Source organism: Falco peregrinus, chromosome 18 (assembly GCF_023634155.1).
Source record: "Falco peregrinus isolate bFalPer1 chromosome 18, bFalPer1.pri, whole genome shotgun sequence".
Taxonomy (NCBI): Eukaryota; Metazoa; Chordata; class Aves; order Falconiformes; family Falconidae; genus Falco; species Falco peregrinus.
The window spans coordinates 3,304,359-3,324,011 of NC_073738.1; the positions used below are offsets into that span (position 1 = coordinate 3,304,359).

Here is a 19,653-nt window from a genome sequence, read left to right on the forward strand (position 1 = left end):
GTGGCGTGAAGCCCCGCCCAGTCCGGCACGATCACCTCCGCTGTGTGCTGTGGGCCCGCCCCCTCCTGCCCATTTATGGGAGGCCACGCCCACTTGCCGCCGAAGGGCCGCGGAGAAGAGCGCAGCGCCTGGAAGGTGCGAGCAATGGAGGGGGCGGCACGGCCCGGCACGGCACGGGTACCGCACGGGAGTGTGCCAGCACCATCCCGAAAATGGGTGTCTGGGGGCCAAAGGCTGCCTCGGGAGCTCGGGGCCCCCTCAGGAGGATGCTGGGGGTCCCCTCGGGGGGATGCTCGGTGCCCCCCCGGGGGGATGCTCAGCACAGTGCATGTGCTGCAGCCCCTCAGCCAACCTCCTCTGCCACGGCTGGGCTGGGGGAGCTGCCAGGGACCTGCCCCCTGCCAGCACAGCCCGGCTCCCCGGGCTGCCATCGTCCTGCAGGGGCACAGCCAGCAGCATGGCAAGCACAGGGGGCCAGGCGAGACCAGCAAACACAGAAACTGTGCAAATAAAAGTCAGGAATATTTATTACATATCAAAAAAGCTACATATTTTGTGCAGAAACTCCCCTCACCGGGCCAGCGCGCAGCCCCGCTCTGCGGCCAGCAGCTGCCCTGGCAGCCGGGCTCAGCCCGGCCCCGTGCCGCTCCCCATCACGCCTTGGCCCGCTCGGCTCCGTCGTCGGTGCTGGCTGTCGGCTGGGCCACTGCTGGCCCCATCTGGATGGGCACGTTCCTCTCCGGGGCGGCCGGCAGGGCCAGCTTGGGGGCCTCGATGCGGAGCTGCCCCTCCTTGGACAGGGAGCAGGTCAGCGCCTCGGCGTCCACCTCCTCGGGCACGTCCCACTCCCGCTTCAGCACCTCGTACTTGTAGGAGAAGGAGCCCTTCTCATCCGTGCTCTGCGACTCCTTCTGCCCCACCAGCACCACCTTCCTGCCCACCACCTTCACCGACAGCTGCTCGGGCGTAAAGTCCTTCACGTCCTGGCAGACGGAGAAGCCCTCACTGGAGCCCTGGGTCAGGGCTGCGCTGGTGCTCGGGGCTCGCTCCGCAGCGATGCTGAGTCGGCTGGGGCTGCTCCCACTGCTCAGGAACTGCTCGAAGCTGCTCATGAACTCCCGAGCCCTCTCCATCTCCAGCCGCAGCTCCCGCTCCAGCTCAGCGAAGAGGGTGCCTGGATGTGGCCAGAGAGTGCGGATGGGTCCCAGCCATGGGAACAGCGAGCTGGACGTGGGCGGCATGAAGTGCAGGCGGCAAAGCATCTCTGCTGGTGTGTGCTCCCGGTGTGCGCTGCGGCTCTGCTCTGTGCAGGGACTGGAGCGGTGCTGAGCCGGGGCTGGGGAGCGGCAGGTTTTATCCTCCCTTGCCCAGGGGTGTGCCCCTTCCAGAACGCTCTCTCCCCACGCACCCTCCTGGAGCCATCGCCTATTTTTGAGAGACTGATCATCCACCAGCCAAAATAGCAGCGCCTGCTTCTGGGGACGCGTCACATGCCGCAAATAGGGAGCTGCGGTCACCGCTGGGAGCTCATGTTTCTGCAGAGCCACCGTGATGTAGCAACGCCTGCGGGACCCCCAGCCGGGGGTCAGCAAAGCCCTCCCTGGCCCCCGCGCCCGGGGGCTCGGCAGGCTGCAGGTCACGCTGTGCCAGCAGTGTAAGGATGGTGCCACCTTATAAACAATGTGTTCATACGTCACCCGCTGCCAGATGCCTCTCGCACTTTCCAGCCCCCCCACCCCCCCCCACCCCCCCCACATCGCTGAGGCTGGCCGCTATCCCATCCTGGCCCGTCAGCACCTCGCCTGTGCACCCTGCCTGGGGAGGGGACCACGGGCTGGGTTCTGGTGTCCCTCCAGCAGCTGAGGGGCCTGAAAAGGGGGCAGGGGGCAGAGGGGGTCTCCTGCCTACAGGTAGGGAGGGAACAGGCCACAGGCAAGGCAGGGGAAGGCAGGGAGGAGCCCAGCCCTGCTGCCTGCCTGGGAAGCAGAAAGGCCACAGATTTTTGGCAGGGGTGTCTCAGGCATCCCGTTCGGAGCCTGAGGTGATGCTGCTAATTATAAGCCAGGAGAGCAGAGCTGCAAGACTAAGGGCGAAGGTATGCCGGGCACGACGTAAGAGGTGCCTCTCCTCATGGATGAGTAAGAAGAATGAGCTGGAACGGACTGGAAAGAGCTGAACTCTTCGCCAGAGGATGACGTGCTGTACAGGATGAGGCCACTCCTCCCGGGAAGGGGAATAAAAGCCACAGGCGGCAGTGCCGAGGCAGAGTGTTCCCAGCTCACTGGAGACGGGACAGCAGCAGCAGCAGCAGCAGCAGCAGCAGCAGCAGCAGCAGCAGCAGCAGCAACAGCAGCAACAGCAGCAGAGATGCTTTGCCGCATGCACCTCGCACCATTTGCCTCCAGCTCCCTGGCCAGCCGCCTGGGCACAGTGAGGACCCTCTGGCCACACGCAGAGACCATCTTCACTGAGCTGCAGCAGGAGATGGAGAAAGCTCGGGAGTTCATGAGCAGCTTCGAGCAGCTCCTGAGCAGCCAAGGAGCCGCTGTCATGGAGCGAGCCCCGAGCACCAGCACGACCCTGACCCAGGGCTCCGGCGAGGGCTTCTCCGTCTGCCAAGACGTCAAGAACTTCGCTCCCGAGCAGCTGTCGGTGAAGGTGGTGGGCAGGAAGGTGGTGCTGGTGGGGCAGAAGGAGACGCAGAACGTCGATGAGAAGGGCTCCTTCTCCTACAAGTACGAGGTGCTGAAGCGGGAGTGGGACGTGCCCGAGGAGGTGGACGCCGAGGCGCTGACCTGCTCCCTGTCCAAGGAGGGGCAGCTCCGCATCGAGGCCCCCAAGCTGGCCCTGCCGGCCGCCCCGGAGAGGAACGTGCCCATCCAGGTCAGCCCCGCAGCCCCGCAGCCTGGACCAGCCTCCGAGGATGGAGCCGCCAACAAAGCCCGGGTGTAATGGGAAGGGAACCAACGGCCCACGGCGGGACCAGTACAGACAGCAGCAAGTCTCGGGTTTTAGCCCAAACAAGCTCCATCAGCGATGATGTCATTTTTTTCACTAAACTGGAATGTTTTTGTATTCAATAAAAATACTTTTGCATAGAACCTGCTTGTGCTCTCTTGGTGTTGACTGATGGGAAGGCTGGGCCCTGGTCTCAGCTCTTGATGCCAGAGGATCTGGATGCACAGAGAGGGAAGAACCTCCCCTGCTGCCTCAGGGCAGCACAGAATGGGGCCCACCATGGACCCAGAGGGAGGGAAGGGAACTGTGAGCACTGCTGCTTTGGGGGGGGGGATGCAGGAATCTGCCAAGTGGGGAGAGGCAGCCCCACTCACCTGCAGGGAGCAGAGGCAGCTCCCTCCTCATGCTGACAGCATCTGCACCAGCTCCACAGCCCCTCACTCGGTGGCCAGTGCTGCTGAATGGGAAGACAGCTTGGCTGGGTGTAGGGTGCCCCACTTCCCCCCCACCCACCCTGAAAAGGGGCTGCTGGAGCCCCCTGTGAGATCCCAGCAGCACAGAGGGTGAAGCCCATTCCCAGGCATCGTGTAACCACCCGCGCTCAGGTCCGGGCAGGCAGCAGGTATGCAGGCAGGCACGCCTGTTTGTGCTAAAGCTGCTGGGAGCTCGGACAGCCCTTCCCCACAGCAAGGTGGCATCTGCTCCACAAAGCCCTGCTGCACACCTCTGCAGCTAGCCACAGGTCCCCAGCCACGAGCCCCCCGAGCTCAGCAGCATGAGACACCACTTAGGACATCACAGGCTCCTTCACAGCGACGGAGAGCCAGTCCTGGAAGGAGCCAGAAATGAAGCCATCAACCAAGAACCAAGGAAAAGAAGCCAGCAGATGGCAACAGCATCTTGCGTTGTGTTCACAAGATTGTTCAGATTTGGGATTAGGGAAGCGCTTCTCCAACAGGTCTGTTCCTTGCTGCCTGCAGAAACCAGCAGCACCAGTCCAAACCACACCAGAAGCAATGAGACCTGGGATGCCCCACAGAGGTCCCAAGCTCCTCTTGCACACAAGCTCCTTGCAGGCAACGGAGACAAGCAGCACCCACTGCACACCAGGTGAGCTGATCCCACCTGAGGCCACCACAGCCCATGCTCCAGCCAGATGTCAGGAACTCAGTCACCAAATCACTCAAGCCCCTTCCTGCTTCCAGGATTTTAAGAAAATCCAGCATGAGCAAAAGGCACCAAGACCCCAGATAGAGGATGAAGCCCGCATGAGCCAAGGCTGTTCACACAGACAACTTTATTTGCAGCTACTCAGCAGAGCTTTCAGAGCCCCAACCCTGCAAGCCACAGGCAAGCCCAGCCCAGGGACAATCGCACAGCGGGCTGTAGCTGTGCCCCCCCGCAGAGCTCCAGCAGCAGCCACGCAGCTGAGGAGAGGCAGCAGGCTCAAGAACCAGCACATCACAACCTTCAAGCTCTCCCAAGCACATCTGGTGCCGGCCCAGCAGCACACGTGGTAGAGCTGCAAGGGGGTGGCTCCACATTCCACACTGACTCCAGGTCTCACCCATGGGTGTAAGGATCTAATTAGTCCATGCAGCAGTGACAGGAGAGAAGCATCTTTCAACATCATCACCCTCCAGGGACAGAGGCATTTTATTCATTAATACTCAAGCAGAGTATTCCCAAGCCTGTCCAGCCGAGCTCCTCTGCATACTGGTCCCCCAGCTCTTCCCAACCTGCACCGTAGACGGCTCCCCTAGAATATTCAGCAACAAGTAATTCCCCTATTTGCCTCAAGCTTCCTCACATGCAGCTACGCAGCAGCACACCACAAGCTTACCAAGCCACCTGCAGCATCGCTGTAAGGAGTTCCTGCCCCTTGAGGAGCTGGAGCTGCAGGACTCGGGCAGAGGGCCAAGGGCAAGCAGTTCCAGGCACCTCCCTGCCCCAGGAAGGAAGGTCACATCTCCCTACAAAAGAGCTGGGTGTTGTACACACCACAAGCAGCCTAGCGCATCTCTACCTCCGGCACCGCTGTTACATTTTGGCCCGCTCCCCTTCTGGTTTGAGCTGATTAAGAAACATGAACATTGTTGATTATGATAGGTTTATAAAAATTTTTTTTTTTAATCACACAAAACTGAAGTCTGTGATGAAGACTAAGTTGACAGTTCCTCTTAAATACCAGTATGCATAAGACATTGCATTAGGCACTAGGCAGCAGCCAACATCAGTTAGAGTCTGGCAACAGAAGCCATTTTAATACCTCCCTTCACACTTTGTGGAATTACAGGCTTTTGCAATACATATTGTTTCCACTGACAAGTTATCCGAGGTTTCCCCCACCCCACCTCTGTACATCAGTAAACCATGTGTATTCACACTAGAGTAGGGTTAACAACATTAGTGGCATCACAACCATCAAAAAAAGGACAATTTTCTATACAAGATTTTTGCAAAAGTTGCAACAGGATTAGTGCATTACAACAGAACCAGAGATAGAAAAAAAAAAAAGAAGAAGAGTTGGCATGCTAGAGTCCAACACAAATAAAGACAACAGGCAGCTAGTTGTATGTACTATATTGACAAGATACTGATTGGTTACATGAAGAAACATACAATACAAAATACAGAAGAAACCGGTTTTGCTTCCCTCTGCCCCACCCCAGAATACTCATAATCAATTTGGTCAATAAGTGGCTGAAAAGCCAGAGTTTGTCACTATAATGCTACAGTTTAGTGGTTGTTCTAGGCGTATCGTACTGGTATTAGCCTTAGCTTTTACACACGGGTAATTTTAAACAAGGTTGTCTAGTCTCAATATCCCTTTGTTTCCAATAGTGAACTACAGTACTGTGGGACCTGGGTGCTGCTGGCCCTCACCCACAGGAAGGGATGAGCTGGCTGGGCAGACACCAGGTCATGCATCCACCACCACCAGGAAGAGGGAAGAGCAGAAGTTCATATATTAAAAAAGTGACTTAAGACTTAGAATTGAATTAGTATTTGTACAGAAAGGTGCAGGTGGAAGAACTTCCTCCAGCCTATGATCAGAAAGGGATGGAGAAATCACAGCAGCCACCGGCAGCAGCCGCTCTACGGTAAGTGCGATTGTTAGCGTGGATTCCAGTCACGTCATTCGAGGGCTCGTCAGGTGGGAACGGCTGCTCAATTGCTGCAGCACTGGCTCCTGCTAGGCTGACTGCTCTCCTGAAGGTCAACCACCCGATTCCTACCTGGGCCACCAGGAACGTTCTGGGGTTCATTTTTTGGCAGTTTCTTGGCTAGAAAGAAACAAGACATTAGTCAGCTCCCCTGCAGAGACCAGCCTCCTTCCCACTGCGGAGCACAGCTGGGCTCAGCCCTGCTCTGGCCCAAGCCCTCTCACCTCTTAAGGATTTTGGGATTGGACACTGCTAGCAGCACGAGCCCAGCAAACCAACCCTCTCCTACTTCTGGCTGTCATCAACCCCGCTCCTTCCTTACTCACAACCCCAGGTAAGGGGAGAGAGGGACCAGGCTTTGCAAGGCAAAAGCTCCAAACACTCAGGGAGCGACCGTACACCCCAGTGCAGCAAACTGGTCATCTGCTCCAGTAAGAGCCTCCAGACCCTGGCTGACATGGGAGCAACCATGGTTTCCAGTGAGCTGCACTGCTGGTGTCAGAGCTGCTCCAGCCATCCTTCTGCACACAAGCTGTTACCTATTGCCATGAAGATTTCATTCACATTCATCGCTGTCTTTGCGGATGTCTCCATGAACAGCAAGCTGTTGTCATCTGCATATGTTTGTGCATCCTACAAACAATCACATTAGAGTGGTAAAGGCATCCTGCCAGGAGGAGGCCCAAGCAGGCTTCACGCACTTCACTTGTTGGCAAAGTAAACACTGTAGAAAAACTCTGTCCCACCTCAAGAAAATCATTCCCACCCCAATCCCTGACCCCATCTGGCCAGGACAGCTGGGAGACACACACCCCTGATAATGCTGCATGGCTGGTTGTCCCAGCAGCCGAACTGGGGTACAGCAGCACAGGCTGTTTGTGAGCCACTTCAGCCAAACGCAGACACAGCACGTCCCAAGCAGCACACCACCTTGTACTTTGGATAGCTGGGAGAGTAATACAGCCTGTAGATGCACCACAAGCAATCCTGTGCCGAGGTCTGAGATAAGAGCTTCTCCTTGAAAGCTTGCCTTAGACAAAGTAAGAGCTGTGAAGAGTAGAGAATGATGGGGAATAATCCTCCACGTGTCTTTTATCTAAACGACACCATTTCATACCCTGCTGAAGACAGCCCCAGATGAGTAAGGCACCAGAAGAGACTGAAGACAAAAGCCTGTGCTCTGCAGGCCTTTATTCTCCACATCTGTCATAACCGTTACCAACCAGAGCTACATGTGCTGTGAAAGGAGCGCACGGGAAAGGCAGGCTACAATTCACATTAAGTGGCATGCTGGGGTGCTCAGCAGCATAAATCTTGACTTCCACTCTCCCTCAAAGCATTTTGCACATAGCCACTACCTCCCCCACTTAAGCAAAAAACCTGCTTTCCTGACTGCTCAGGTAACAACTGATCCAGATTCCCACTCACCTGGAAGTCCACAGCTCTCTTGGTAGCAAGGTCTGCCTTGTTTCCTGCTAGTGCAATTACAATATTGGGGCTAGCCTGCCTCTGCAACTCTTTCACCCAGTTCTTGGCTCGTACAAATGTGTCCTGGAAGCAAACAGGAGGCAGCAGTCAGGAAGGGCAGCCTTTTCTAATCCACAGTGAAGATATGATTAGAACAAGTCTTTCCTGTAAGAAGTGTTCTGCCTTTACAGCACTTTGTAGCAGGATCCTTTATCAGCTTAGACAGCCTCGGTCAGAACCGAGGAAGAGGCCATTAGCAGTTTTTAAGGAACTCTGGACCTGCAGGCAGGCATCTGCAGGGACTCTGAACCCAGACACTCTCCCAGGGATCCCAGAAGCATCGACTGCAAGCACAGACACCTCCCCAGTAAACACTGACAGCCTGCTGTCCTGGTTTCAGCTGGGATGGACTTAACTTTCTTCTCAGTAGCCAGTGCAGTGTGGGGTTTTGGCCGTGATGTGAGAACAATGCTGATAACCGCACTGACGTTTTTAGTTGTTGCTGGGTGATGTTTATACTAAATCAAGGACTTTTTGGCTCCCTGGGCCCTGCCAGCGAGAGGGCTGGAGGGAACTGGGAGGGGACACAGCCAGGACAGGTGACCCAAGGTAGCCAAAGGGATATTCCATACCATATGGCATCATGCTGGGTATATAAACTGGGGGAAGAAGGAGGAAGGGGGGGGACATCTGGCATTATGGCATTTCCCAATTAACCATTACGTGTGACAGAGCCCTGCTGCCCTGGGGGTGGCCGAGCACCTGCTGCCCATGGGAAGCAGTGAATGAATTCCTTGCTTTGCTTGCGTGCGCAGCTTTTGCTTTACCTGTTAAATTGCTCTTATCTCAACCCCGGAGTTTTACATTCTGATCCTCCCCCCCATCCCTCCGAGTGAGGGGCAGTGAGAGAGCAGCCACATGGGGCTGGGTTGCCGGCCGGGGTTAAACCACAACACAGCCCTACGAAGTACTCACTGTGTTAGTGATGTCGTAGACAACAATGGCTGCCTGGGCACCTCGGTAATACATCGGTGCCAGGCTGTGGTACCGCTCTTGTCCTGCTGTGTCCCATATTTCAAACTTCACCGTTGTGTCATCCAGACAGACTGTCTGTGTTAGGAAGGCAGCTGAAAAAGAAGGTGCACATTTGCCTTACCTCCAGCTGGAGAGCCCCTGCAAGCAAGAGCCAGGAGCTTGGAGCAGTTCTGCTTTTGCACGGGAGCGAGTAGAAGCCCCAGACAGAGGCCAGTGCAGTGCCCTTTGCTGTGGAAGTCGCAGCTCTGCTGCATCATCAAGCCCCTTGCACCCAGGAACCCAAGAGCCACCACAGAGCCGACGGGAAGGTGGCCCTGAGCCCAGGCAGCAGTCAGCCACCAGAGCAGCAGCACTGCCGGTCCCTCCCACAGACATACAGTACAGCTGCAGCATCGCTGGGATTAACTTTGGAAAGCACCACAGTACCAAAGCACTGAAGTCAGCCCAGTTACACTGCACCCCCCAATTTAGTAACTGGTTATTTTCTTGTTCCAGCAAGTATAATATCATGCATTACAACTAGGATAAAGGCAAGCAGCCCTGGACACAGACTGAAGCAGAACAGCAGAGTGCCCACATAGCCCTCTGCAGCACAGCATTATGCCTTGCTTGCCCATAAGCTATATTTACAGCTATACTTACTCCTTGCATGGGTTACTATAGGGACAAATGAAGCTTTTTCTCAGTACACACCTAGTATTACTGCCCAGAGACCCAGGTGCCGACTGACCTTTGACTGGTGACACTGTGGTAACTATTTCAAGCTAAAGAACTACCAGACCTGAAAGAGCTGTGGAAGTAGTTAATAGTATCAGGCTGGAAACAGCCCCAAAATCCCAGGTCATGGTCTGAAAAGATAATTAAGGGCTATGAACTAAGCTGAAGGCCTCTGTTCTAATTAGAAGCAGGAATTCAAGCGCTGGAAGCAAAGACGCCTTAGAGGCAGAGCGCACAGTTGCCATAGCATTACTCTCTGCTGTGCTGATCTTCACACTAACAAACAACTTGTAAACCAAGAGTTGAAGCATTAGCTGCTTGACTATTTATAGCAAAAACCCCAGACCAGACTGAAACAGCCATTATTACTTCTGACACCCTGGACTGCATCAGGGAGGCCAGCACCTTCTAGCCGTAGGCATCTGGAGTTGGGACTCACCTCCAATCGTGCTCTCCTGGTACTCATGGAACTGCCCCTTCACGAAGCGCAGGACGAGGCTGGACTTCCCCACTGCCGACTCTCCCAGGAGAACAAGTTTAAACTGGCAGATTTTGTTTCCAGCAGCTGGTCCATTCGGTCGAGCAGCTCCACCTCGACCTGCCATTGTGGCCTAAGTGCAGGAGTGCCAAGAGTTAAGGATGCTGCAGGTTCTGCACTGGGATCCACCTGGAGGCAGGTTGCAACTGGAGGAAGAAGAAGTCAGAGTTAGTGACATGCTCATGGACCAGCCGTACCAGTTCCAGAGGGTGGGTTTGATCTCCAACCACCATCAGCACAGGCAGGTGGTGACTTCTTCCTACGGTGGAAAGTTATCAGCTGCATGCACCACAGCACTATTGGGCAGATTCTGTCAGTCAGCAGCTCCTTCAGCAGGACCTTAAGTCTTCTGAGCCTCCTTGGAGAAAGGATATTGGTAACACAAGGTTTCCTCCCCACCAGTGGGCCCTCCAGCACTTCCACTATGTGTGGACATTGCACACACCTTGCTAGGGTGAGGCAAGTAAAGAATACTCAGCACACCAGTTGTTGTTCATAGACAAAGCTCTAAAACACCAATTACTGCAGTGCATGGAGGCAACAGAGATTGACCTTTAGCTCCTTCCACCTCTGAGTTCATAAGGCAGCAACTTCAGACATCAATGCAATACAGAGATGAGTGCCACACGTAAGCAGTTACGGGGTGTAGTTGTGTCAGCCCTTCAGGTCGTAAGGCATTCAGACAAAGGGAGTTTCTAGATGCAGTTAGTTTAGAAGCACTCACACCAACCCACTAAATACTGCATCTTAGAGCAGTCCCAAGGGGCACCTCTGAATTGCCACCCAGCAGCCTGTCACAGGGAGCGAAGTTATTTGGTAGCAGCCGCTCTCTGGGCACCAGCTGCCTGTTCAGAAGCTAAAAGCAACTCCCCCCCATCCCTGCTGCAAAGGGGTACTGACCCCCAACAGTCTCAACAGCTTGATCCAAACGCAGAGGCAATACCTGACACTTCCCACACCCTGCCCGGCTGCCTCAGTGCCCTTATCCCCAACCATTCCAGGTCCAGGCTACTGGCCACGTTCTTCACGACCATTCAAATCCAGCTATGCTGAGCAGCACAAACAGGGAGCATCACCCACAATCAGACCTGCCACCCCATCTCCCCAGCACCAAATCTCTAGAGTTGTGCAGAAGCACAAAACCATTGCAAGAACAGCAAGACAAGCTGGTTTACACCCATAGTTAACCACAAGTGAAGTCTCAGTGCCTTCTTAACCAGTTAGCTCAACCGCCTGCAGCAGACAACAGGAGTCCTTTCAAAGCGTGCGGTTACACAGATTTAGGCATATTTGCTGTACCCATCACAAGTCCCACTCCCTGTCAAGGAGAAATGCTACAACTGATTGCATCTGCTCTGTATCGCCACTTTTCCTTCAGCTCTCATAACTCAAGCTTCTCGTTAACAGAGACAACTGCAAAAAATCCCCTGAAAGCCAATTTCTCCTTCTTCTGCATGCATTCCCAAGGAGACTCCGGGTATGCTCCGAGTAGATCCAGCATTTACCCAGCAAAAATCAGATTCCTGTGAATAAGAAACTTAAAGCAAGTTGAAATCTGATCGGGAGTGTCCTGTGAACAAGGCTCAGGCTTGCCTGAGTACACAGGCTTACCAAAAGTGTATTGAATACCTGCTTTCCAGAGCAAAACCTGTCCAGTTGTGACTGCTGTGAGGCTACTTTAAGTAGGTCTCACATTTAAACTCAATTCCCTAGTTTGATAGGAAACCTACAGACATTCCAGTCCAAGGGCTCATCCAGAGCAGTGGCTCATTAGCTTATCAGCTGGAGAACCTCTTCAGCTTTTGAAACACAAAAGGTCTTGAGCATACTCTGACCTACAGAGACAGTCAACCTCAAATTGTTTTGTCCAGGAGGCAAGTCAGAAAGCTCCTGTTAAGCCAGCACCATTCACTGTAGGCAGGAAAGAACCCACGAGGAGTAGTTGTGAAAAAGCCACTGCTCTGAGTGGCCTGGCCAGTCCTGGGTTAAGTCAGTTCAGAGCTGGGTCCTTGCAAAGGCTAGTCAGGACTCCCACCTTCTCTTCTGAAAAAGGACAAACACTGTTTTGACAGGATGAGAAAGCCTGATAGGAAGCAAATTAGCAACTTGTTTTTCTGGACAGTGAGGAAGCAGCATTTTGCAGCTCTGGCCAGGAGCTGCTTGGTTACCACCACATTTGAGAGGCCCATCAGCAGCTCTGTATCTCTACCCACCTGAAAATGTTTCCACCTTTTACAGTTTCTCCTCCAGCCAGAGTTTGGAAGGGAACAACTTTTGCTTGTTTAACCTTGCATTCATTTACCAGGGCAGTCTATCAGCAGTACGCAAGCTCTGCCACCGGTTCAGGCTAACATTCTGCACATTAAACGCCACGTGAATCACGCCTCTGAGTTATGACCTCCTGAAATATGATAGGGGTGATTCCCAGAGCAAAACAAGGAAACAAGCCTGTTGACATCCTCAAGTCTTAGCATGACCTATATTTCACAGATCTCTTTCATTTTGCCATCTGGTTGTGCTATGTGAACTCAAACTACCTAGGCAAGCACATCCCTATGTCCAACTTCTCACCAAGAGCTACTGATCAGAGCAAGCACTCAAGCAGCTAGAGCCTTTGGCCACTTAATTATGGACAACCTGATCATAATCTAAAGATGGTTTGAAGTCTGGCTGCAGGATTGCATGACTTCATGTCCACCTGAGAAGCTGCCAGATCTTTGGGATACTTTGGTGGAAGTTCAGATGACTAACTCATCGCTGAGGGTCGCGGGCTAAGAACATACATGAGATCAGGACAACCAGCTTCGCAACTCAGCACATGTTCACAGCAAGACCAAATAACTGAAGCAGGTGGCTACCAAAGCTGTAGACAGTGAGAAGTCTCCTTCGAGGGATGATTACTTCGGCACCGTTTGCCAATGCCAGCATCTTTGAGGATCCCTGTCAAACAGAACTCCACTCTGAACACAGAAATAACAGCCAACTAAATTATACAGCCTGGATCTGCGCTAGATCAGCCCACACCAACCAGTGAATATCGGGTTGAGAAACAGGGAGTGCTTCATGCTGTATGAAGCAGTTTCTGATGCTCAGGGAGGCTTTCATTCCCCCCTCTTCCAGAGTGGATTGGGTAGGCACCCCTCCTGCTCCCTGTAAACACAGACCGACCAAGCTACAGCGATCTTGTGCAGAAAAGCAAAAGTTGCAGCTTGCCATACTCATTCAAGTAGTCAAGGCCATGAGAAGGAAGGGTATGATAGGGTATTCATCTAATCAAGATTAACTAGTACTAATTTTCCTACTAGCTTCTTGTAACTAGTGAAACACAGCAGCTTATAATGCCACAAGATCTATAAAAAGGGACATGCTGGTTGGTTTGCTTGCCCTATCTGCCTCCTGCTTACTGAGGCATATGCAGGAGCTCTGCATCACACAGAAAAAAAATACCCATATTTTTAATTGAAAACACTTGGAACAGTCTCTGGAGATCAAAGACAAGTTTCAACACCTGTCCCTGCAACCAGGAACTCTAGGTCTATCATTTTTGCAGTTTATGCCCCTCAACACCTCACCTGCTTGCCAGGACTTGTTGTAGGGGCTTGTACACTTCCATGAATACCAAATTCAAGACTTTGAGTGGCAATTACTACCAGATGCCCATGTTAACCCCCAGATGAGACAATCGCTTCACAAGATTCCCTACCACAGGGAAGCTGCTAGGTGTCAGAAGTTACAGCATCTGATATTTTTGCCCCATGTCCACCCAGCAGCAAGAACTACTCACAGCTGGTGACATTTAGAAACCCAATCCTGAAGAATCTAGTTACCCAAGAGGGCTGCTTCTGCTCTCAGCTATGCAAGAAGCCATTTCTCTGGGGATTTGTTGGCTTAGAATCAAAATACTCAAGACAAAAGCCCAAGTATTTATCTTGTTAAATAGCTGACAGCATTACATGAATTCCTTGGCAAAGAAAGTCTGAAGTTACCGAGTGGTTCTGCTTCACCTAAGGCTGAATGGGCAGCTGGCCAGCGCCAGCAGGAACTTTGTGCTACCTTGCTCCCACCCAGAACTGGCAAGTCACCTTTAGGACCCAGATTCACAAGCAACTTCCACAAGCCTGCCCAGCAGCAAGTGCAGGACCCACCTGAACAACCCACAGGCTCCACCAGCCCAGAACAGCATAGCACGGAGCGTCAGCCTGATTTTCCAACATATTAATATGATTAACAAGAGCAAACTTTAAAAGCCTTACTTGCAGCGGGGTCCATGCTGCAGAGGAAGGAGGAGCAGACCCAGCTCTTACAGATTAAATGAGCTGAGCCAAGAGACAGGCTTGAAGTCCAGACCTCAGTCCCTCAGCCCCATGGTCTGATCAGTTTTAATACTTCATCTTTCTACAGACAACATGCACTTCCCTTTACAAACAAAGAGCGCTTACTCTCTTGATCAGTAAAGCTATAATCTGGAGCTTCAGTAACAGCTCTAAATTAGGGAACTAGTCATCACGGTTGTCAGGAGCTGCGCTACAGCCTTAAAATGCAGATTCACAGACCTAAATCGGCCCAGCGAGCAGTTCCAGAAGTATTCCTATGGTTGTTACACTATCACAAGTTGGTCACAACTCTCCAGAGTCCCATGCCCTAGCCTCCCAAAGACTTGGGCACAGTCATTTTAATTTAGAGGCAAATAGGATTTACGTTGGCAAAAAGTTAAATTACTTTTTGTTGATAGCTGCAGTCCTGACCAAGTATAGTAGAATCTTTAATACCAGCTCCTTTTCGTGCTTTTAATACACACATCTGTTTCCTGACATCTGCAGAGCCCCGGCCTCTGAAGCAGCCCCAGCAGCCGGCTGTTTTTCAAAGCAGCTTTTCAAAAACAATTCTATCTGAGATTTCAAGGCCACTACCCTGCAGTTACCACTCAATCCAGCACAGATGCTCCGTGCAGCTGAACTAGCGGGACAGTACAACACAGTTACCCCCAGCTGGGCACACCAGCAGAAGAGGCTCTTCCATCCCTTCCCAATGCAGGCTGAAGCCTGGGCTTGGGAAGGACAGCTGCCAAGCACAGCGAGGGGAGCCACCTCCCTTCGGTCACCTCTAAAGCTGGATTAACAAAGCCTTTGAGGCAAGACAAGGAGTCGTGATGAAGACCAAGTTTCTGCTGAGCCCAAGCAGCCAAGCCAGAGATCCAGACAGGCAGTGCTGTACTTGCACAAGATCATCTGAAGTTCAGATCAACTCAGAACGCTTCTGTATACAGCCCAAGACTAAATCTCATTTGCTAGATGACATCTGCCTGAGCTAGGGCAAGTCAGCTCTAAGGCCATTAGGAAACTATCAAGGCAGGAACACTCGTGCATCCTGCAAAGCTGATCGGACTCTGGAAGACTAGCTAAAAAGCACAGCCTGCACGACTGAGTTGAGAAGTGCAGAACTTTGGTCAGAGGAAGTGATCAAGCTCCCTCAAGCTTTTTTCTAGCCAGTTTAACCCCATACTACTCCCCTCAAAAGGGCTTCCTAGGTTTAAGTGGTTATTCTTTACCAGGAATTCTTAAAAACACCTCATGAGGTAAAAAGACACCACACTTACTGACGCTACCTTGGGGCTACGGTTTTTTAATACTCAAAAGACAGCTGACTAGGTATCAGCAACAAGAGTTATTACCACATTGGTCACACAGGCAGCAGAAGGAAGTTCCATGCCTAATCCAGTGGCAGTTTTAATTCTGCAGAACAGCATGACTAATTGCTTTTAAAACTGCAGTTAGCATCCTACTAGATCACCACAGCTGAACACAGACAGTGAGACAAAGCTGAGGTGTAGTGCTTCTGCCTGGTCCTCGTGTATCAAGAACGCAACAGGGATAACACCAGAACTCACGTTCTAACAAGGGCCACCAAACCTCTACTTGTGTTGACATCATGGCAAGAACTCACACCAGATCCGAGTGATGAAGACCCATGAACGCAAGCTTTCAGTACTGCTTCAGTCAAGCTCTACTTTAACCACGTTATGGAGACAATACATTTGCAAAGATTGCTTTAAAAAGAGCAGAATGAGAAGCAGCAGCTTTCTACCAAGTATTATCAAGGCATGAATTGCAGCAAAAGACTTCTGTGGAAGAGTTTTGTATCACCTTCATTTCATTAAGTGTCTCACTAGCTGGAGGGAGCATCCATATTCCCAGTCCTCACACTAACTCCTTCCTGGGGGGTCTTACCTACTTTCAATTATCCTTGATACTGCAAGAACGTAGCCCTATTTCACAGAAGATGAGGCACAGCTAGGCTGAAGGGGTAAGTCATGAGTGCAGTCTGGTCCGACTAACTATAAACTGAACAAAACCATCAAGTTTTTAACTCTGCAAGCAAGGCTCTTAACTCCTGTTCTTGACATTTTCCACTGCTCAGCATGCCCTCAAAAGACACAGCTTAATTCTGACCAGAAGTCCAGCAACACGTGCCTTTAGATTGCACCTACTCTTCATGAAGAAGGTATGATCATTAAACGATGCAAAGCAGAAAACTGCCATCTTTGCTGCAAAAGAATCAGTGACCTTCATAATATCTTTTCCAGGCTGCACAAAGATCTCTTGCCTCCAGTAGCTCTTTATTTGGAGTTCCACCAAACAAAAGCAAACATGAAAACCAGTGTTTTCTTATCTGTTTATGTAGAACTACTCCAGCAGTTCATTCCTGTGCTCCAGGGGAGGAAAGCATTCCTTTTAGGATTTAGATGAAGCTTTATTCTTCCCCACACTGTCACTTCCAGGAGGGTTCATTGTTTCTGGCTAGCATTTGGAGTGTTTTAGTAGAGTTACTCTAATGACGTAACAGAACTTGCATAAGAGGACTTCAAACTTCATACCCCAAGGGAAGAAAACGCTGACTCCACCATTTCTACATTCTACCCTCTTTTAAGTATGCTGACCGAAATACTTTGGGCTACACCCACTTCATTAGAAGCGTTCCCATTTCATTTCCTGTATCTAGAAGTACTTGGCATTCTTTCCCCCTCCCTTTTCAGGGAAATGCCATGACCACCTATCCACTAAACATGCAGCAGTTTCAGAAGTTATGGTGATTTGTAGAAGAATGACTAGCAGGACCTAGAGCAATTCCAGAGCTGATCCCTCTTTAGATGCAGAAGAGCTTTGCTGTGAGGGAGATAATTGTCATCACAACAATTAAGTTTGGCCAAGCACACAAAGCATGAATACATTACTAGTATGTTTTGTTTCGGACACTGCCCAGCCCCCTCTTGGCTTCACTAGTACAGCAAACGGGCCTAAACCCAACTTGCTTCATAGTAAAGCTAAACAAGTGTTTTATTTTACTATATTCATATCCACACATCACACTAGCCTTCCCCTTACTGCTCTCTGATAATTTAAACCCTTCTTCAGGAGTCCCACTTCATCTTGCCCGCGTTGCTCCCTCACCTGAAGGGGTATCAGCACAGACTTAAACAGCCTCGAGGGACCTACACCGCCTGGCACTATCTTAAAGCCAATGTCATCTAAATTAGCCCGTGTATCTTAGAGGGAAAGATTGCCTCTAGAGGTAGATTTTTGCTATGAGTAGTTGAGTGTTCAGACATACTGTTGAGATTCAAGAATTCTTAAATCTGAGATTATTTGAGCACCGAGTCCCAGTTACTGAATCTAAGCATTGCTTTTCTTAACCTTAGAGGTCTCTATAGACTCATGCTTTACCTGCTCTCCTCACTCCAAGAACGCATTCAGGCCAACATTGTCTTGGATCTGCCTACACACACTATTCTGAACTCCTCACCCTTTCCAGTCACAGTTCTTTCATCTTATTATCCAGTTAAGCTGAAAAAATAGAAAAGACTTTTCAAGTCAAGGCAGTAGCGAATATCTAAGAGGATATTCCAAGAAAGTTCACTCAGACAGCATGGCGTGTCAAGCTAATATGAATCAGAAGCATCTTTCTTTTTTTGGTCTCCACCAAGCTCCAGAGTCCTGCCTTCAGTGTAGGCTCAGGAGTCCTAACTTAGTGCCAAGCATGACATCAGTTCCGCTATAACCAGGGCAGCTCAAATATACGTTGACCCACCACACACAAAAACCTAAGAATAGTAGATGCGAGTCGTTCCACCTAAGACTTAAAATAGTACCTTGGTGTACTCTCTTCCCTCCGATTTCCTTACATGCCTGGAAACAGTCAAGGTCAGAACTCTGACAGCCACGTACAAAAGCAACAAGCTAAAAGGTCAGCTGAGATCAGGTCACCACTTTATTTAGTCTCGCTGGCAGACCAGTTTACTGCAAGAGTCATGGTTAGTTAGCAGAGGGCAACTACAACTGTCACTGCTCCTCACAGCCTCCTATCCAGCCCCAGGAGTTTTAGCAGCACCTTGAGCACTACCAGAAACAAGGGTCGAGCAACTTCCACAGGATTTAGCACAACAAACCTGTCGCTCACACTTACATCTGCACTGTTAGCCTCTGCAGGATCACATACCAACTACAGTCTCAGCTTACATGCAGTGGTCTCTCCCCCCGTGCTGAAGATCCGAGGGTGGCCTTGCATCTGAACGCAGCTAGGTTTCCTTCCAGACAAGCTACAAAACTTCCTTGCAGACTTTAAGCCTCACTCAAGAGCCTGCAGCACAACATTTCACTTCACAAGCGCCCCTTGGGGAGGCACAGGGGCTGCGTTTGTCACCAGCAGCAATCCAGAATAGCCTCCATTCCACTAGAAACTATTTTCAGCAGATAAAGTCACATCCTTCATTTAGACAGTTCTCTACTCAGGAACCTGGCCGGGCTTTCAGACTTCTAGAGTTTCTATTCCCACCTCAGCAGCTGACTAGCTACGACAGAACATTACACCACCGCTGCCCTTACAGGTGCCACACCTTCCCCAAATTCCATTTAACTTTCAGTCGGCGCTACAAGAGAGACAAAGGAGTTGGGAAACAGCAGCCGGGCAGACACAGCGCACCGACAGCGGGCACTTGCTACCGAGTCCTTCCGACGTACGGGGAGCAGCAGCGCGGAGGGGTGCAGGGCTGAGCCCTCACCGGGCAGGCACGGCGCTCCCCTCGAGTTAGAGACCATCACCGCCGCCGCGGGCTCCCTTCCCCGGGTACGGCTCCCTGTGAAGTCAGTGCCACGCTCCGCCTGGCCGGACCGCCGGTGCACGGCGGCAGCGCCGCTCCCCCGCCTCGCCAGGACACCCGGCGGGTCCGGCTCGCCCAGGACCCGGCGAGGGGGCGTTATTTCGGGCAGCCACGGAGGCCGGAGTCCCCCGTCCCGCTGACGGCAGCACCAGCTCGCTCCAGAGCCCGGCTCACGCAACCTCACGGCGCAGCCGGGGCGCGGCAGCCTCGCCCCACCCGGTACAGCGGCGCCCCCAAGCCGCTCCCACCGCGGGGCCCCCGCGGCCGCCTGCCCCAGCCGGCCAGGCTCCCGGGGAGCCGGCTCTGCGGCACACGGCCCCGGAGGCAGCTGGGCCCGCAGGCCAGGCCCCACCCGGAGCAGGGCTCGGCACCGAGCCGCGCCAGGCCCCACCGCAGAGATGTGGGATGAACCACCCCGCCGGCCCCACTCACCGCCTGGAGCGCCGCTCCCCCCACCGCAGGTGAGTCTCGCAGGCCCCGGCCCTTACTTCCGCCTTTACCCGTTCCGCTTCCGGATCCGCCCACCCCTTCCGCTCCCAGCCCGCCGGCCACAGGCAGCGGCACCTGCCAATCAGACGGGCCCCGCCCCGCTGGAGCCACGTCCCCTCCCGACGCAC

General features: G+C 52.3%; 3 protein-coding genes across 3 annotated transcripts; 1 reads left to right on the plus strand and 2 right to left on the minus strand.

Annotated features, from left to right (window-relative positions):
• Positions 1-509: 509 nt before the first annotated feature.
• Positions 510-1,660, minus strand: LOC101919067 (heat shock protein 30C-like). Its single transcript, XM_005232719.4, has one exon. It carries the CDS (start codon positions 1,260-1,262, stop codon positions 654-656), a length of 609 nt encoding a protein of 202 aa, XP_005232776.1. The 5' UTR covers positions 1,263-1,660; the 3' UTR covers positions 510-653.
• A 373-nt stretch (positions 1,661-2,033) lies between these two features.
• LOC101918898 (heat shock protein beta-11-like) lies at positions 2,034-3,097 on the plus strand. The gene has a single exon (XM_005232718.3). It carries the CDS (start codon positions 2,209-2,211, stop codon positions 2,950-2,952), a length of 744 nt encoding a protein of 247 aa, XP_005232775.2. The 5' UTR covers positions 2,034-2,208; the 3' UTR covers positions 2,953-3,097.
• A 2,094-nt stretch (positions 3,098-5,191) lies between these two features.
• On the minus strand, positions 5,192-19,564 carry RAB5C (RAB5C, member RAS oncogene family). Its single transcript, XM_055789979.1, has 6 exons — positions 19,469-19,564; positions 9,784-10,028; positions 8,568-8,719; positions 7,554-7,676; positions 6,665-6,758; positions 5,192-6,245 (listed from the first exon to the last, which is right to left on the minus strand). Exons 2-6 carry the CDS (start codon positions 9,947-9,949, stop codon positions 6,130-6,132), a joined length of 651 nt encoding a protein of 216 aa, XP_055645954.1. The 5' UTR covers positions 9,950-10,028; positions 19,469-19,564; the 3' UTR covers positions 5,192-6,129.
• Positions 19,565-19,653: the final 89 nt, after the last annotated feature.

Coding starts and splice junctions, on each gene's coding strand:
- LOC101919067 (XM_005232719.4), bottom strand. CDS start 1,262: ATGCTTTGCCGCCTGCACTTCATGCCGCCCACGTCCAGCTCGCTGTTC.
- LOC101918898 (XM_005232718.3), top strand. CDS start 2,209: ATGAGGCCACTCCTCCCGGGAAGGGGAATAAAAGCCACAGGCGGCAGT.
- RAB5C (XM_055789979.1), bottom strand. CDS start 9,949: ATGGCAGGTCGAGGTGGAGCTGCTCGACCGAATGGACCAGCTGCTGGA. Junction 6,759..7,553: donor AGAGAGCTGTGGACTTCCAG/GTGAGTGGGAAT, acceptor GATTGTTTGTAG/GATGCACAAACATATGCAGA. Junction 6,246..6,664: donor TGAAATCTTCATGGCAATAG/GTAACAGCTTGT, acceptor GTTTCTTTCTAG/CCAAGAAACTGCCAAAAAAT.